This window comes from Sorex araneus, chromosome 8, assembly GCF_027595985.1.
Source record: "Sorex araneus isolate mSorAra2 chromosome 8, mSorAra2.pri, whole genome shotgun sequence".
In the NCBI taxonomy this organism is placed as follows: domain Eukaryota; kingdom Metazoa; phylum Chordata; class Mammalia; order Eulipotyphla; family Soricidae; genus Sorex; species Sorex araneus.
The window spans coordinates 41,949,803-41,967,687 of record NC_073309.1 but is presented as its reverse complement, the minus strand read 5'-3'; the positions used below and the strand labels follow the sequence as shown (position 1 = coordinate 41,967,687).

The window sequence follows — 17,885 nt, the reverse complement described above, 5'->3', positions numbered from 1 at the left end:
CAGAGGACTAGCACAGGAACTGGGCATAACCATCTGCCTGGCGAGCATAGGGTCCTGAGTTCGAATCCCTGGTGTCTACACATGCCAAGTATGATCCCAGAAGCTCTACTAAGATCCCAATGTTGCACGTGATTTCTGGGAACAGCCAATTGCAACCTTACAAAAAGAGGTGGGATGCTTGGACAAACACCACCACCACCACCACCACCACTAAAAGATGTTCCAGTGCCACCGCCAGGATGGGTCACTCCTGCGAGCATGTGCGTGAGCACCACAGAGACCCCCCCAGTCCAGAGATGACAGAACCATAACTGTGCACCTCAGCTAAGCGTGTGACCCTGGCAGGCATGGCAGCTACAGAAGCGCAAACCTTTCGGAGCACCGCAGCGAGCGTATGAGCACCCAACCTGATGTGCGCCTGCCCTGTGAGCACCCCAGCCAGGCACCCATGACTCCCACCATCACAACAGCAATGAAGGGAAGGGGCAACAGGAGGGAGCTTAAACCAAACAAAGCAAAGGCCTTGGAAAGTACTGAGCGCCCCCCCCCAAACTCACCTCCTACCCTAGTCCCCCTCATCTGGCCCCCACAGACACAGGACCTCTGGCTGGCATAAATCAAATTTACTGGGGCTTGGGGTACCGCTGAAAACAGCAAAGCTTGTGCCTAACATGCACGAGGCCCTGAGTTTGACCCCCAGAACCACACAGCCCCCTGAGACACCGCTGAGCATGGACCCTATATCAAAAAAAAAAGAAACAACAAAATATAGGACAACTGAACTTATTTTCCAGAAAATACGGTCCACAGTGTTGCGTGGTAGAGGGAAGGAGGGCATTTGGGGTCTCTGGAGCAGGGGACCAGGGAAACCGCCCAGCTGACTCCCCTGAGACCATAGTGTAGCCTCTCAGAGGACCCCCCAGTCACGCCCCCCGGCCCCTTTATTTCTTTTTCTTCCTGCGGCCGGCCTTCCACCCACCACCACCGCCGTCTTCTCTTCGATTCTTCCAGCTGGGCATGGGAGCCTCCAGTTCACCAGGGCGGCCTCCCCGGTCTGGCACGCTGCCCATCAGCACCTGTGAGTACAGGGGTAGACCTGAGTTTCCAGGAAGCACATTGTCTTTTTTTTTTTTTTTTTTGGTTTTTGGGTCACACCTGGCGATGCACAGGGGCTACTCCTGGCTCTGCACTCAGGAATTACTCCTGGCAGTGCTCAGGGGACCATATGGGATGCTGGGATTTGAACCCGGGTCGGCCGCGTGCAAGGCAAACGCCCTACCCGCTATGCTATCACTCCAGCACCAGGAAGCACATTGTCTTGGTCAAGAGGGCAGCAGGACGCTGAGAAACCAAGACTTGTCCCAGGGTTTGAGGCAGGACTGGGAGGGGCCAGTCTGGCTGAAGACACAGGCCTGCAATTTTTTGTTTTGTTCTGTGGAGGTCTTCGTTTGTTTTATTTTGCAGTGGCACCCAATGGTGCTCAGGGCTAACTCCTGGCTCTGCGCTCAGGAATCACTCCTGGTAGACCAGGGGACCATACGGGGTGCCAGAGGGTTGAACTTATGTTCTCCACATGGAAGGCAAACACCAACTCCAGGCCTGAAGATTTTTTTTTTTTTTTTTTTTTGCTTTTTGGGTCACACCTGGAGATGCACAGGGGTTACTCCTGGCTCATGCACTCAGAAATTACTCCTGGCAGTGCTCAGGGGACCATATGGGATGCTGGGAATCAAACCCGAAACGGCCACATACCTGCCTGCTATCACTCCAGTCCCTAATAGGCCTGAAGATTCTGAACTGAAGACCAGGGGCCATGGTGAAGTGGGGAGGGCCAGGGCAGAGGTCCATGTCCTTGCTGGTATTAATAAGGACACTTCATCTCTTGTCTGTTTCGGGCTTTGTGTAACATTTCAGCCAAGTGGTGTTTCTGTTCTTAGTATCAGGCCTTTGGGCATCCCCTGTAAGGCTCTTTCCTCATTGTATTTCCCTAAAGTAAACAACTGATTTCTGAACTTGAATCTTGCCTCCTCTTCACTATGCTAGACTTCTTTCTTCAAGGCCCACTCGGGTTAAGGACAGGCCTCTGGAAACAGATATGTATGACACTAACTGGAATCACTTAAATGGGATATTTCTGCTTTATTTATGTATTGGTTTGGGGGCCACTCAGGGGTTACTCCTGGCTCTGAACTGAGGAATCACTCCTGGCAGACTTGGGGACCACATGGGATGCCAGGGATTAAACCTGAGTCGGCTGCATACTCTTTAAAGCAGAAATATCCGGCCCCGAATATTTCTGCTTTAAAGAGTCTAAATCCACAAAAGAGCTCAGCTAAAGCAGTGGGAAGGATTTTCATGCCAAGTGACGTTAGGGAAGCATTTAGGTTACTGGGGTCACTGGAGAAGCAAGGAAGGGATGAGGGAGTGAGGGACACAGTCTAATTGCTCTGTTAAAATATTCCTCTTGTGGGGCTGGATAGTATAGCAGGTAGGGTGCTTGCCTTGCATGCAGCTGGCCAAGGTTTGGTCCAGGGCATCCTACTGGTCCCCCCAAGCACTGCCAGGAGTAATGCCTGAGTACAGAGCCAGGAGTATAACCCCTAAGCAAACCAGATGTGGCCCCCAAATAAAACAAACAAACATCCTTCTTGGGGCGGGAGCCATAGTACCACAGGAAGGGTGTTTATCTTGACAGGGCCAATTCCAGTACGATCCCGGCACCGTATATGGTCCCCCAAGCACCGCCAGGAGTGAGCCCTGATCAAAGGCTGGAGCCAAAAAGTAGGCAGACAAGCACAGGGCGAAGGAGGTAAGACCAGCGTGAAGAGCAGGACGCAAGGTCCCTTCCCTGCCCGGCAGCCCACCTTGTTGATGGCACAGCAGGTCCCTTGGCGGGCAGCCTTGCTGGTGGCAGGGATCAGACGAGACAGGTCAGCTCGAGCTGCTAGGACGTGGGCCACGGAGACAGCCGGTTCCGGGGTCAGAGTCTCTCGGATGGGGCTCAGCACCGCCCTCATGGCTTCCCCCTGGGCCTATGTGGGGATCACGGAGATGGTCTCTGAGACCCTTTCGCAGCTCAGCTCGCCGTGTCAGCAGTGAAGGGAAAGAGCTCTGAAGATGTGTCCAGCTCCAAACCAGCGATTCCAGGCACCCCTGGGCTCCAGAATGTCCTGCGACCCCTGAGACTCCACCACCCCAGACCTCACAAGATTCTCAAATGCCAGGACCAGAGAGATAGTTCAGGGGTTAAGGTGCTTGCCTTGCACATGGCAAACACAGGTTCCATCCCAGAGCACCACCAGGAATGATCCCTGAGCAGAGAGCCACGAGTAAGCCCTGAGCATATATATATATATATATATTATATATGTGTATATATGTGTATATATATGTATATAATATATATTAATTATATATATTAATTCTCAAATGCCTGGCATGGAGCCAACTTGACCAGGTTCAATTTCTGGCACTGCCATGACCCCTGGGCATTGTCGGGTGCAGCCCTGCATGCTCCCAGCACCACCAAGGTGGCCCCAGTGCACCCCCACACTCACACCGCGGAGCCCAAGCAGTGCCATATCCTCAGGTCCTGGCACTGAACCTCTAGGCCCAGTTGGCTAAGAATTTCCAGCGGGAGCTCCAGACCTCCTAAGCACAGCTTGGGAGACCCTAAGTAAACAAATACATAAATACATAAATAAAAAATATGCGCTGAAGAGCAATAGCACAGCAGGCAGGGTACTTGCCTTGCATGTGGCGAACCAGGATTGGATCCCCGGTACCCCCATATGGACCCCTGAACCCCACCAGGATCAATCCCTAAATGTGGAGCCAGAAGAAACCCTTGAGCATTGCTGGGTATGCCCCACTCCCCAAAAATGATGTGCCAAGTACCAAAGGTGATACTCCTGTTCTTATCCTTCTCCCCATGGCAGTAGCCCCCCTAATCAGAACTCCCTGCCCATACCTGGGCACGATCACTCCAGTGGAAGGCGGCTGTTGTGACGTCCAGGCGCTTTAGGAGGAGACAGCGGCGACAGTAGTACTGATCCCGCAGGCTTTGGGACAGAGACTCCAGGGCCTCCTAGGCAAAAATAGTAAATATGTCGTGCCAGTGGTCCCCCTATCTTCCACCTCTGAAATAAGTCATTCCTATAGCCCTTTTTTTTTCTTTTTTGGGTCATACCCAGCGGTGGTTCTTCACTCAGGAATTACTCCTGGCAGTGCTTGGGGGAACCATATGGGATGCCGGGGGTTGAACCCGGATCAAGGCAACTGCCCTCCCCGCTGTACTATTGCTCCATCCCCATTCCAGTAGTCTTACCCATTGGGGAGCATCCAACGGGTGGCTGAGGAGAGGCATCAAGGACTCTGGAGGCAGGGAAGGCAGAAGCTCTGAGATCTGATGGGGGAAGAAAGAACCTGACGTGGACGGGTGGGAATGGATGTCTGTCCTGTGGACCTCTGTTCCCCAAGGTCCAGAAGACTCAGGCCATCGAATGTGAGGATGGCGGTCACAGCGCTTGCGAATGCAGTGACTGGGCGGCTCTCCCCCAACGCTAACCCCAACCAGAGGACATTCAGCTCTCTCTACCTTAGCATGCAATTCCTGCAGCAGCTGGCTAGCCGGGGTCCTCGGCGGGGGCCTGGACAGCCCCAGAGCTTGCAGCGTAAGGACCAGTTCCTGGACCACGCTATCCTCATCCTCGGCTCGTTCTCCACTAGGCGGCGCAGGGCTGGGCTCCAGCCGCGGCTTCAAGCGGAGGAGCCGAGCAGCCTGGAGCTCCGAGCAGAGAAAGCCTAAAAGGCGAGAAAGAGTTAAAATATATATATATATATAATCAGGGAAAAGGAGGGCGGGTTGCAAGCTTTCCGCATCCACTGGAGGGGTGAAGGGCTGGGGGTGTCTAAAAGCTCCAAATGGCTTCAAAACCCTCAGCATTCTCGTGTCGCCCATCCTGGCTCTACCTGCGGGTGCGGAATAAACTCCTTTAACTTAGAGCCTCGGAAAACACCTGCCCCGCCCCACCCGGGTTTCAAGACCACTTCCCCTGTATCAAAATTCTAACTCCGCCCTACTCAGAGCCTTCCGCGACGCACCGCGGGCCACGCCCCCGCCACGCCCCCTCCGCGGCCGCCCCGGGTCGTGAGTGGCCTCGCCCCCGCCCCCGCGGGCGCCGCGCTGCCCGCCCGCAGCTTACTCACTCAGCAGGCGCAGGCCCGCGCCGGGCTCCCGCAGCGCGGCCGCGCCGTCTGCGCCACAGAGCACGCGGTCCGGGCAGTGCCACTCCCGCAGCAGGCGGGCCAACTGTCGCAGGAACTGGTCCTCGGCGTCCGGGCCTGCGGGCACGGCGGGCATCAGTCTCGCGCTGCTCCACCCGCCACCCGCACCCCTCCTCCTCCTCGGGTCCTTCCCCGCTCCAGGCCTACCGTCGCCGGCAATCAGAGTCTCCGCGCCCGCCGCTCGCTCGCCGCCCAGAGTGTCCAGCTCCGCCGCCAGCCGCGCGCACAGTGCCCTGAAGTCCGGGCACCAGGTGCCCAGCGACGCCGCCCCCGGCAAAGCCCCATAGCTGCGGTGGCGCCGAGGCCGCGGGAAGGCGTGGGGAAGATCAATAAGGCTCTCCGCGGGCGAATCCGCCTCAGCCTGCGCCCTCCGCCCCGGACACCCCGATCCCCTTACCCCAAAGTCCGCAGGTCCCCGGCCACCGCCGCCTCCACCCTCTCCATCAGGAATCGCTTGTGCTCGGGGGCCAGCGCCCCCTGCCGGCCCGCGGGAGGCTCCGCCCCAGGGCCGCAGCGCGCACCGTGTCCCTTCCGCTGACCAATCAGCCGCTTTCTGCGACGGGCCCTCGCGTTCCCATTGGTGCGGGAGGAGGCGGGTCCCTCCTCGGAGACGCCCGCGCCGGGTCTGAGGACGCCGCCCTTGGGTGATTCCCGCGACTCCTTGGTTAGGGACCACGAGTGGACTCTGGAACCTCGAGGCAACCTTGGCTTTCCTGTTTCTCAGCTCCCCTCAGCTGCCTTTAGTTCTTAAGGCACTCTCGTAGACCAAGTGTTCTCCCTCCTCCGTCTCAAATACAGAAACTAGTTTCCCCTCTTTCCGACTTGGAGTCGAAATTACTTCCGAGGACCCAGGCACCCCAACCCCGACCCAGCCCTGACGCTAGCGCTTCACCCCTTCCTTCTCCCCTCGGCGGGGAAGGGGAGACGGGCTGCGAGCACACCATGGCTAAAGAACTGCCCCCTTGGGAGTCAGGCCCTCAAGAATTAGGGTTTGGGGGCCGGAGCGATAGCACAGCGGGTGGGGCGTTTGCCTTGCACACGGCCGACCCGGGTTCGATCCCCGGCATCCCATATGGTCCCCCACGCACCGCCAGGAGTAATTCCTGAGTGCAAAGCCAGGAGTAACCCCTGAGCATCGCTGGGTGTGACGCAAAAAAAAAAAAAAAGAATTAGGGTTTGACTCCACGACAGACGTCTGTGCCCCTGTCCTTTACTAGTTCGGGGCTGATTATTGTACCGATCTCTCAGAGCTGTTTATGAGGATTAAATGCCCGTATCTAGAGCTTAATAGGCATAGGATGTGGGTCTCAATTAAGAAAAACAGGACTGGTGGCAGAGAGATAGCACAGCGGGGAAGGCACAGGAATGATCCCTGAGACCAGAGACAGGAGTAAGCCCTGAGCATCGCCGGGTGTGCCCTCCCCCCCCCCCAAGAAAAAAATAAGTAAGCAAGAATGGTGAGATAATACAGCTGGTAAGGTAGTTGTCTTGCAGGAGGCTGACCTGGCTTTGAACTTTGGCATCCCATAAGGTTTGGGTGTAAGCCCTGGGCACTGCCGGGTGTGGCAAAAAATAAATAAATAAAAGTAGTGTGTTCAAGAAAGCTAATCTTATCCCCCTTTTAGGGAAAATAGATTCCAGGAAACTAAGGTCAACTTCATGGGGATGTTGGGATCCAAATTTAGCCCATGAATTTTAATCATTGAGTGTATTCCTATTACTGGCTTTGTTGCTGTTAAACTTGTTCCAAACCAAATCTCTTTCTAGCTCTGTCCTGCTCTGTTTCTAGATTCGATGCTTCCGTGGGAAAGAACAAGGATGATTTACTACTCTGCCTTTAATCTCATTCCTTCTTCCTGCCTAGCCGGAGGCAGAGTATTCCAGGTGCCACTGTGGACCTTGGACCCTACTAAAACATTATCAAACATTATCGTTTGCAAGGTTGGGTTGGGGAAATAATTGAAAGGCCTAGTGTGTACTCGTTGCAGTGCAGAGGCCCCATTTAATCTCTGACACTGCAGTATCCCCCAGGAGTAGGCCCTGAGCACCTCCAGGTACCCCGCCTCTACCATACACACACTAAAATCAAAATTTCAGAGCTAGGTTGATAACTCAAGTGCTAGAGCACCTGCCTTGTAAGTATGAGACCCTGGTCTCAATCCCAGAATTTCTTGAATCCTAAACCCCACCAGATCAAGCACAAACAAAAACCTGCTCCCCATGCCTCCCCAAATCAGAAGTGTTCCTTAGAAAAATTTAAGTCATTGAGCATATGTCCCCTGAGCACCACCAGGGGTCACTCCTGAGCAGAGAGCCAGGACTAGCCTGAGCACCTCTGGATGTGATCCAAACCTCAGCCCACCCCCCCAACCCCCCAAATTGTTACTCAAATCCTTTCTGTAACAGGGACCAGAGAGTGAGTACAGTAGAAGGGTGCTTGCCTTGCATGTGGCCAACCTAGGTTCAAGCCCCGATACTACATATGCTCCCCCAAGCCCCTGCCGAAAGCAATCCCTGAGCACAGAGCCAGGAGTAAGCCCTGGACTCTGGCGGGTGTGGCCCACAAACTAAAACCTTGGTTCTTATCAAGCCCCATATCTAAATTTGTGAACTCCAACTTCAACATGGATTCAGAATACACTGTGTAATTCCTTTTATTTCATTTTATGGAGCTCTCTCTTCTGGAGAAGTCTGCATTCTCTCTTGAAGGTTTACCTTTTCTCTTTCCCCTTTGATCCTTCATTAACAAAACCAGGGGTCAGAGCAATAGTACAGCGGGTAGGGCACTTGCCTTGCACATGGCCAACCCAGGTTCAATCCCCAGCATCCCATATGGTTCCCTGCGCCCCATTAGAAGTGATCCCTGAGCACAGAGCCAAGAGTAAGTCCTGAGCACCAATGGTAACAGGCGACACCCAAAAGACTAGATGTAACCAGGATGAACCCAGTACGGCCCCATTGCTGCCAACTCTATTGCTGTGGCCTGTAGCCCACACACCACCACCGCATCCCCCTCACCAGCAGTCTCCTGTCTCTCCCCCCACTAGTCCCAGCTTGAGGGACCCCAAGAACCAGAGTCAGTTTCCCTCAGCTATCTTGGAGTTTCCCTCACATTTTGTAAACCCCAAAGCCATGGAATGTACTGTCACTTCTGCCCTCACTCCACACTTCCCTCCTCTGCTTTCTTTGTGGTCCGGAGATTTCCCCTACGGGTCTCTCAGGACCTAGCATTTGGGGTTCCCTCTCCCCGCAGACATCTGGGATGGAGGCTCCTCCTAGGGGGGCCCAATCCCCGTATCACAGCAGCTTCCCTCTGTAGTCCGCATCATTTCTAACCTCTATCTCCATCACTCGTAAGTTCATAAGCTCCTCGTGGGAAAGGATTGTCTGTTCTGCTCTTTTGTCCAGGGGCCTGGATCCAGATTTGTCACAGAGCAGGAAACAACGGGCTTGCTGAGTGGGTGAATATACAAAACACTGGGTCGGCTTTGGACAAAGGCTCTGGGTTTGAGGAGGGAAGGGGATGGGCGCAAAGAAAGAACGAACACAGGCCGAGACTTGGTCACAAACATTTCTTGGAGTGGATCTCTCAAGCCCCCCTACCGCGACCCCAATGACAGGACCCAGCCAGGCCTCTGACCCTCCCCCTTACTTCCGCCTGCACAAGCCACCATACTGAGGTCACAGACTGACGGAATCAAGATCAGGAAGATAAATGTCAGGGTGCCTCCCCCTAAGTCTGGGGGTCAAGCATCTGATCCAAGGGGCAAGCCACTGGAAACTGGGCTTTGGGGCTCCAGGGGACTTGAAGTCTTCCTGGCTCCCCCAGAGTTGGCCCTCCATGCACCCCTGACTTGGGGGTGATGAAGAGTAATCATGGATCTGAGGTGGGTATCAGCAGGGAACAGGCCTGGGGGACCTCAGGAGAGGTGGGGTCCACAGCACCTGAGAGCACTCGGGTCCCCATACCCCCTCCCCAAAACGAGGTAGGTTAAGAATGGAGCTGCTCCTGCCAACCACAGGAGGGAGGAGACCGAGGCACAGAGCAGGGGTGGGGGGTGTCCAGGCTTCCCAGCTCCCGCCCCGCCCCCCCAATCCCTCCACCCTCAGCTCTGCTGTGTCCGACACTGATGAGAGCTGGGCAAAGTAGGAGCAGGGAGGGACACCCCCATCCCGGGGTCAGGTGGGGAGAGCTGAATCTCACAGGTTCCGGATGTAATAAATAAGTTCATTGAAAAGAAGTGACAGAAAGATATGTCCCTGGGCCCCTCGACCCCATCACCCCCACAGGGCTACCCGAGCCTGGACAATGAATAAAGGGAGGTGCAGTGGTCCAGATGTGGATCTCAAGACCATGTGACATGAAGATCCTCTAGTTCCAAGACCTTGAACCCCGCTGCCCTCTCATACAGGCCTTCCAACCTGAGGTACCCAGGTGAGTTTCATTCTATTCAAGGCATCCCCTTGCCTAGTAGAGGGGCTTCAAAGGGTCATGAGACAGGCCTAGAAACTTCCCAAAGTAGGCCCCGGTCTGAAGTGGAAGGGAAGGAGTTAGTGAAGACTGCAGGGGTGGGAATGGGCGCATGAGACTGTGTGCAATGAGTGTGCATGTGCCAACAGAGCTAGCCCCAAAGAAGCCCAGGGTGTCCATCCTGGGCTGCAGAATGGGGTGTGAATTCCAACCCCACTCCCCATCCTCAGCTGGGCACCTCTGCTCCACCAACAGCCTGTACAGACATCTCAGCAATGCTGGACTCTGGAGCTGGGAGTGGGAGAGCCTTCACAAACAGCTCAAAAGGGGAAACCCCCCCTGCCCCCTCTAGTGGAAAGGGAAGCCTGGGGCTGGTGCCTTTGGGGAAGAGAATTCCCAAATCTTGAGGGTTGCACGGCTCAGGGGAGGCATAAGCTGGGCATGAGGGAGATTAGGCTAGAAGGGGTGGCAATTAAAGAAATCTGGGCTTAAAGTTGGGCTGCTCCTGGCATCCCATCTCTCTCGAGGATGAGGGGATCAAAGCCTTCAAGTGGGGATAGATCCAGTGTTGTGTTGGCTTGAGCCCCTGAATCTGGATGGCCCATGGCACCTTGGGATCTTGGAGGCAATACTCCAAAAGCACCCTGGTGTCATTTAGGGGCTGTAGTCACAGGAGACAGAGGTTGAGACTGCCATGAATAACTGGGAACTGGGGTTGGAGATCTGTGACTATGAAGAAGTCAAGATTCCAAATATTCTGTGGCTGAAATCTAAAGAGACTGGAAGAGAGGGGTCTGAGATCTTAGGACCAGGATCTTGGGCCCTGAGGTGTTGGTGGCCTTCATACTGTATCTGGGGGCCTAGGCTCTTCGGAGTCCTGTTTAGGGCCCAAATCTCTTGAACCCTAGATCCCCAAGTTTCAAGAAGCCTGACATCTGGACTGGAGGAGCAGGGCTCTGAGGGGGTCTCCCAAACACGTGTCTGAACAGATCGCAAGGACAGGGGAATTCTTGTGTTTGCCATTTGGGGCTCTTGGAGTCACAGAAACAGCTCAGCCATAAAATATGGGTGCCCCAGGTTTTAGATGAATATTTAAGTGAGTATTCAGGAGCCTTTGGGGGGATGTGCTGGGCCCCATGAAATTCTTGGCCTGAAGGATCAGGTATGGAACCCATCAATGCCGCCAGGCAGGGAAGCCAGGGTGCAGGACCCAGCATTCCTCAGGGACTCAAGTGCTCCCCTGGCCTGCCTAGAGCTGTGGAGTCTGGGGGGGGAGGGTGCCTGGAGTCTCCTCAGTCTAGGTCGTGGGGTGCAGAAGTGGGAGGGGAGTGTGCAAGGGAAAAGGATGCCAGAACTCAAGGTGCCTGGGTCCTTCTGGGCTGACACCCCACTGAAGTGGGTCGTGGGAGTAGGGGGGGTGTTTCAGTCCCAAATGGGGGAAGGGGGTCCAGGGGTCCAGGTTTGGGATTTCTCCGTCCAAACTCAAGCTCCAAGTTCCGGTGTGCCTAGATTGGGGTTTGGGGTCCGAAGGGAGTCCGGGGTCCTGGACCCTGCATCGTGGGCCCTCGGGACGGCTCCCGGGCCCAGCGGCTGTCCTCACCGCGCAGCCTCCTCGTGGCGGCCCCCGCAGCCCGCGCAGCCGCAGCGCGCCGCGACCCAGTGGCAGGCACGCAGGGGCGCGTAGCAGCACAGGCAGGGCACGGCCAGCGAGAGCGCGGCCAGCGCGGCCCAGCGCGCCGCCGGCCGCGGGTGGCCCGGCTCGCAGGCGCAAGGGTCCGAGAAGTCGCCCTCGGCGTCCGACAGGCAGTGGTAGAGCAAACTCTCGGCGCACCACAGGCAGCTGAGCCGGCGCACCAGCAGCTGGCCCGGGTCCGGGGCCTCGGCGCAGCGGCCGCCCCGGCCGTCTGCTCGGCGGCGAAAGAGCGCGCGGCAGTGCACGCAGCGCGCCGCCTCCTCCGCCTCCGGGGAGGCCTTGGCGGGGGCGGGGGCGGGGCCCGGGCCCGGGGGCGGGCGCGTGGGGGGCGCCGGGGGCACGGCCTCGGCGGCGAGAGGGGCGGGGAGGGCCGCCGGGGGCCCCAGCGCGGCGCCCCGCAAGGTGCCCGTCTTGGCGAAGCGCACGACGCAGGTGGACAGGGCGAGGGGCGGGGGTGGCCCGGTGCGCCGATAATCCTCATAGCCGCGGCCACCCCAGCCAGGGCCCCCGGGCCCGGCCAGGGCCTCTGAGGCCTCCAGGATCCCCGTGAACGGCAGGAGCGGAGGGAAGCTCTGCGGGGATGAGGGACGAGAGAACAGGTTAGCGGGGCCTGGGGGCGCCCCCACCCGCCCTTCTCCAGAGTCCGAGGCCCACACCTGTCCTCTCCAAGGTGCCCAAGACCCAGCCGGCCCCGAGTCCCCCTTACTCCCCTGAACACCAAGGCTCCAAGTAGGAATGAAGGAGCCTCAATCTCTTTCCATGCCCCTAATGGACTTGGGGGGCAGGAGGGAAATTCACTCTCTAGGCTCCACCAGGGACCCCTGCCTCGCCCCAAATTTCCCAGAACCTGGAGATGCGAAATTCTCGCTTCAGAGCCCACCCCCTCCCCAGAGCCCACCAATCAGCCCCCACTCGCTCGGGTCCGTGGACTGAGTGTCCGCCCCCTGCAGCCTCAGCTCCCGCCCACTTAGGGACCCTGCGGGCTGGGGAGTGGTCGCACCTGCGCCGAGGAGCGGCGGCGCTGCGGGGACGAGGCGGGCCCGAAGCCGGCGGCTGACTCCACGGTGAGGATGGGGGTCGCTGCCCCTGCGATGGGAGGCGTCTCCTGGCGACTGTGACTGGAGGAGGAGTCGCTGTCCACGTGGGACTGGGGGAGATCAGCAGACTCAGAGACTCGCCCTCTCCTGTCCCCTCTTAGACCCCTTCCCGCTGGCGGCGAAGACTCCGAAAGGCACATCCGCCTGGGTTCAAGCCCCAGTTCTGCTAGTGACTGTCTGACCTCATCTCTTTGGGTCTGTTTCCTCCGCTGCAAAATGGGGGATTGCCATACTATCTTCATAAGGAAATGGGGGCTAAGGGCGGCGAGGGTTGGGGGGTGGGGGGTGGGGGGTGGGTAGCTGAGAACCGGCCTCTACACGTTTCCTGTTCTTCCTAATTGAGCCCCATTTCTGGTCTGCTCAGCTCACCCAAAGAACATCTCCTTCTCCATCCTTTGGCCCTGTCCCTCCCTGCTGTTGCCATCGCCTTTCTTGTTGCTGGTTCCACTCCTCTGGAAGGTGTCGCTTCCAAGGCAAACCATGCCCTGCACGGGCACAGCATCCCTCAGGCTCTGGTTTTCCTCTTGCTAGGCAGGTTCATTCCTACCTCACCTGACTACAATGAACATCCTCTGAGATGCGGGCAGGAAGAGCTGGGTTCACAACAAAGGTCACTGTGAGGAGGGGAGACAGTGGGGGGTACAGCCTCTCTTCTAATACAGCACCCAGAAAGTGGGGGTCCTGTGCATGACTGAGACCCACCGGCCTTTCCACGACCCCGCTCACCCCACTTCTGTACCCCATTTCTCCCCCACTTGCTCCCAGCAAATGCTGAGTTGGAGCGGCCATGATGTATCTTCTTTGTGTGATACATTTGTTCAACACTGTTTACTTGACACTAGGCGTCAGGGGCAGCTGGAGAATCACTGAAGTGCCCTGTCCTCCCAGAGTGCATTGAGAGAGGGGCAATAAATGAATAGGTCAGAAAACTGTCAACTTGGAAAAGAAAAATGCCTTAGAAAGTGGGAAAAGGTGAGAACAGGTTTGATGGAGGGGCCCTGGAGCTCCTTCCTTCTCTAGTCAAGAGAAGAAAAGAAAAAGGGGTCAGAAAGATAGTACAGTGGGCTGGGTGCTTGCCTTGCATGCAGACAATCTGGGTTCGCTCCCCAACATCCCATATGGGGATTCTCTGAGTCCTTCCAGGAGTAAGCCTGGACCACTGCCAGGTGTGCCCCCAAATCCACCCCCCCAACACACCGACACAAATAGAAAAAAAAAGGGAGAGAGAGAAAAGGAAAGGAAACAGTTATTTCCTTTCGAAGGAAATGAGGCATGTGAGAAGTTGTGGACAAATGCTCCAAGTCAGGAAAAAGAGCAATGCAAAGGCCCTGAGGTAGGAAGAGGCCTGGGCCTTGGGGTAATAGGGAGACGGATAGGGGAGCAAGAGTACAGCAAGAAGAGGTATAACTGGGGCCAGGGGGTGAACGTGGGCTCTTCAGGGTCACTGTAAAGATACTCTTGGCACAGTGAGAGGGGTCGTGAAAGGTTCTAAGTGCCAGATGGTTCTGCCTTTCCACTTCACTCAGAGTGAAGATCCATGAGGAAGGGGGGCCTGGATGCTCAGTAAATAACCTTGAATAAAGGTCTGAAGCATGATGGTGAGAAAAAAAACTCAGTATCCTGGGGGTAAATCAGTAGCATGATCCTGATTCTGTGCCCCTAAGCTTGTGGCCTGCTGCCTAGGACAAAGCCAGTTCTAGAGACGGTGTGGATGAGGATCAACCTGCCCCAGCCCCCAGCCCCCACACATTGGGATGTCCTGCACACTTACCGTCAGAGGACAGGGTGTCTCTGCTGTGTCCTGGGAAGGGGAGGAGGAAGAGGAGGAGGAGGAGGAGGAGGAAGGGGTGAGCGAGCCTGAGGCAGGGAGAGAGGCAGAGAGTGAGTTCCCTGAGCCCAGCTCCTCCACCCCTCCAGCCCAGCCCGAGGGACACCCCCCACCCCACCTGCACCACCCGCTCACCTCGGCCCAGCGCGGCCAGGGCAGCCAGCAGGCTTTTCTGGAACTCATCTGCTTCCCCCGGACTCTGAAACGTCAGCCCAAACTTGCAGTCACCCAGGCTCCAGTGATGAAAGATGGGGTTCACTTTGTTGTAAACCAAGCCTGGCCTCAGGGTACACTCCAAGGTGATCTGAGGAAGGCAGGAGGGGGGGGGAGCTGAGATACCCCCCCAATCAGTTATCCTTCTGACTTCCCTTTGACCCCAGCCCCTCTGCTTTCCCCTGCATTCCACACACTTTCTGAGTCTTAGCTGTACCCCTGAATCCTGATCAACATGCCAACCCCCTCCTCCCCTTACTGAGCACAGATCTGACACTTCCCCTCTGCTCTCCCAAGAGAACTCCAAATCCTATTCAATGCCTCCCCCAATTAGCAATGCCCCCCCCACCCCGCACTGCTAACCTAATAACCCCCTCTCCAGACTCAACAGTCCTCCCTGAACTTTTGGAATATCTCAAAATCTTACTGTTAAGCCCCTTCTGGGGTATTCCCAATGATGTCACAAAATCCTACTCCCCAAATCATCAAACTCACCCCATCTCCCTTCAGCAACTGGCCCACCCCCCAGAGGCTCCCTCACCTCCTGGCCCAGCTTTTCTATCTCTTCACACCACCTCGGGTCCCCCCTCCCTACACCCCCACCCCCATCATTCCCCCTTCTCTGAGATGCAGCCCTGCCCCAGCCTCTGGCAACACCCCACATCTCCCCACCACATCCCCAGCAAAAATTTCAACTAGGGTCCTTCCAAATCCTACCCCAGAGCCCAGATTCTTCCTGCGGCACCGCATACAGGATTGTGAACCCCATTGGACACCTCCAGACCAACTGCCTCTGTATACGTAGAAGGGCAGACTGCAAATCTCCTAGCAAGATGGAGCCCCAGGAGGGCTGGGAGCAGAGAAGGGGTAGGTGGGGTCTGCTCTGCGGGGGAGCAGGGTCCCAGGGAAGCAGATGGGGCTGGGGAAGGAGCAGGACAGTCCAGCAGGCAATGGGGGTGGGCAGCACCTGCCACATACCCCCCAGGACCCCTCACTCTGAACCCGTAAGATGGAGAGTCCCCCCTCCCTCCCACATCCCCCCCACTTTATTTCTGGGCTAGGAGATGGTCTGGCCTCACCTCACCTCTGCATCCCAGCCCCCTTCCCCTGCACCCCCAGACCCCCCTTGCCCTTACGCCCCAGGGTGGCTCACTTTCTGGTCCCGGAGGCGCTCCCCGTGGATGACGTAGTGCCCCTGGCGGGCCCCCCCCTCGGGCCTGGCCCCTCGGACCCGACATACGCTCACCTGGCTGAGGCCCCCGCCCCCCACGGGCAGCCAGCCCCCACTGGAGTCATCTCGGGCCATCACCACAGCTCGGACCCGAACCATGTACCTGGAGGGGGGTATACAGACAACATGGTCAGGAGCCCCCCTCCTGCGCCCGCAAGGTTCCCTCCACCCCATCTCCCCACTTCACCTACTTCACCTCCAGCATCCCCAGCCAGCGACACCGACACCCTCACCCTCCATCCTCCCACCCACCCTCTCCCCCGGCCCCTTCGCCCCCTTGCCCACCTTCTTCCAGCAGGGCTTCTTTCTTCCTCCTGCCTTCTCTCCTCTCCCATGCCTACCTTCTCCCCCTGCACCTCTTCTCCGGGGCCCCACCTGGCCTCCCTTTCCCCTGTCTTTGCCATCCCCACCCGCCCCCCCAGGTTCCGTCTTCCACTTCCCTTCCCCCTTCAGCTCATCCCCTGTCAACCGGTCTCCTCCTACCTCAGCACAAACCCACAGCCCCACCCAGCGCTCCCCCTCACAGCTGGGGGCCTGCGCATATGTATTTTCTTAGAGCCCAGCAACTCAGCTCCAGTGGCCCCTACTCTGCCTCCGCAGCCCGCGGCCCTGGCCACCCGCTGGGTGAGAAAACCAGGCTCTCTTTTCCCCCCACACCCCCCCAACCCTTCCTGGATTTATGAATGAGGCCGGATGCAAAGCTCACTGAGTCACCCAGCAACGGGAGATGGGCAGGGAGAGCACCAGAGATGGCCAGAGAGAGGCCGAAAGGGAGATGCAAGCAGAAACAGCCAAAAAAAACCGGGGCGACCGAGACACATCCAGCGAGCGTTTCATTCACAAAAATCAAGGCTGCTCCCTCAGGCCCCTGCCGAGCGAAGGCAGCGGCGAGGAGATGGGGAGGGGGGGCGGGAATTGATCCCTCCTCCTCCCCCTCCCCGCCCCAGCATCCTTCAGAACCGCTTTACCCCGCCCCCCAGCTCGGGGGACGGAGCCCTCCGCCCAGGAATCGCGACCAGTGGTCAGCCCCTCAACTACCACCCAGCACAAGAACCCCGGCGTCCTCACCTTAGGGACCTAGGCCACGAGCTCTCGTCCCTTCCCCCACCAGCCGCTGCCGGGTTTCCCCGTCCTTCCGGAGGGGAAGGGGCGGCTGCAGCGCCCCCAACCCCTTTTCTCAATGGGATGGGATTTTGTGAATGAGCAGTCACGTGATTCTGCTTCCTTTGTCCGCCCGCCTCCCCCGACAACAGGTGAAGCAGAGAAAGCGGGCAGGGGTCTCCCAGAGGGCCTAGCCGGGATGGGACGCCAAGACTTAGAGGTGCCCTAGGCTCCCCAGAAATGTTTGCCGGGGCTGGGGGGAGTGGTCCCCAGAGTTCTTCAATGGTGAGGGTCCGGTGCGAAATTTTATGAATGGGGCGTCCTCGGAGCAAGTCCGGGACCCCCAAATGGAGACTGGTCCCCCAAATGGCTGCCGCGCGTTTAGGGCCCCCACCCCCTGGCCCTTCCAGCCGGGGTGTGGGGGCGCCCGGGTGGGCAGAAGGCGCAGCGCCGTGCCGGCCGCCCCCTCACCGGGACAGGCGGTGTGACAGCCCCAGTCCCCGCGCCCCCCTCGGCACCTGCCTGGGAGGCTCCGGCCGGGCTCCGAGCGGCGGCGACGTGGCCTCCTCCTCCTCCTCCTCCTGTTCGCTCCGGCTCCCTCGCTGGCTCCGGCGGCGCTAGAGACGGGCACCGGGAGCCGGGGCGAGGGGGGAGGGAGGGGGAACCTGGAAGATGGGTGGGGGGGAGGGGGCGGCCTGGGGGAGGGGTGAGCGCCGGGCGGGCGGACTTGCCCGCTGGGTCCTAGAGCCCGGCTCGGGCTTCCGTGAAGAGCCCCCTAGCCCCCCTTTTCTCAGGATCCAGAGAGAATCCCCTCCTCTCCCACCTATTCGAGTCATTGATCCCCGAGGAGGTTGGAGAAAGAGATCCGGGCCAGGCTTCAGGGTTCTAAGGAGGCGGGTGGGGGGCAAGCTTTGGGTTCTGAATGGGAGGGGCTGGTGGCCGTAGGGTTCGAAGAGGGCGGGGCT

The 17,885-nt window shown here is 57.9% G+C and overlaps 2 protein-coding genes across 20 annotated transcripts; both read right to left on the bottom strand.

Annotated features, from left to right (window-relative positions):
* Window positions 1–785: 785 nt before the first annotated feature.
* Window positions 786–5,781, bottom strand: FAM98C (family with sequence similarity 98 member C). Of its 2 annotated transcripts, XM_004601055.2 has the most exons (8): window positions 5,684–5,781; window positions 5,434–5,573; window positions 5,209–5,343; window positions 4,598–4,803; window positions 4,328–4,405; window positions 3,971–4,087; window positions 2,865–3,032; window positions 792–1,076 (listed from the first exon to the last, which is right to left on the bottom strand). In XM_004601055.2, exons 1-8 carry the CDS (start codon window positions 5,728–5,730, stop codon window positions 942–944), a joined length of 1,026 nt encoding a protein of 341 aa, XP_004601112.2. In that variant the 5' UTR covers window positions 5,731–5,781; the 3' UTR covers window positions 792–941. The 2 variants fall into 2 exon arrangements, with proteins under 2 accessions (XP_055002125.1, XP_004601112.2); XM_055146150.1 differs by lacking the exon at window positions 2,865–3,032 and having other exon boundaries at window positions 786–1,076.
* Window positions 5,782–8,844: 3,063 nt separating this feature from the next.
* On the bottom strand, window positions 8,845–17,582 carry SPRED3 (sprouty related EVH1 domain containing 3). 18 transcript variants are annotated; one of them, XM_055145861.1, is made up of 7 exons: window positions 17,443–17,582; window positions 15,835–15,922; window positions 15,306–15,381; window positions 14,511–14,705; window positions 14,319–14,404; window positions 12,451–12,597; window positions 8,845–12,022 (listed from the first exon to the last, which is right to left on the bottom strand). In XM_055145861.1, the coding sequence occupies exons 2-7, from the start codon at window positions 15,916–15,918 to the stop codon at window positions 11,354–11,356; spliced, it is 1,257 nt and encodes a 418-aa protein (XP_055001836.1). In that variant the 5' UTR covers window positions 15,919–15,922; window positions 17,443–17,582; the 3' UTR covers window positions 8,845–11,353. The 18 variants fall into 18 exon arrangements, with proteins under 18 accessions (XP_055001836.1, XP_055001837.1, XP_055001830.1 ...); XM_055145862.1 differs by having other exon boundaries at window positions 17,439–17,568; XM_055145855.1 differs by lacking the exon at window positions 17,443–17,582 and adding an exon at window positions 16,526–16,713.
* Between the last annotated feature and the right edge of the window lie 303 nt (window positions 17,583–17,885).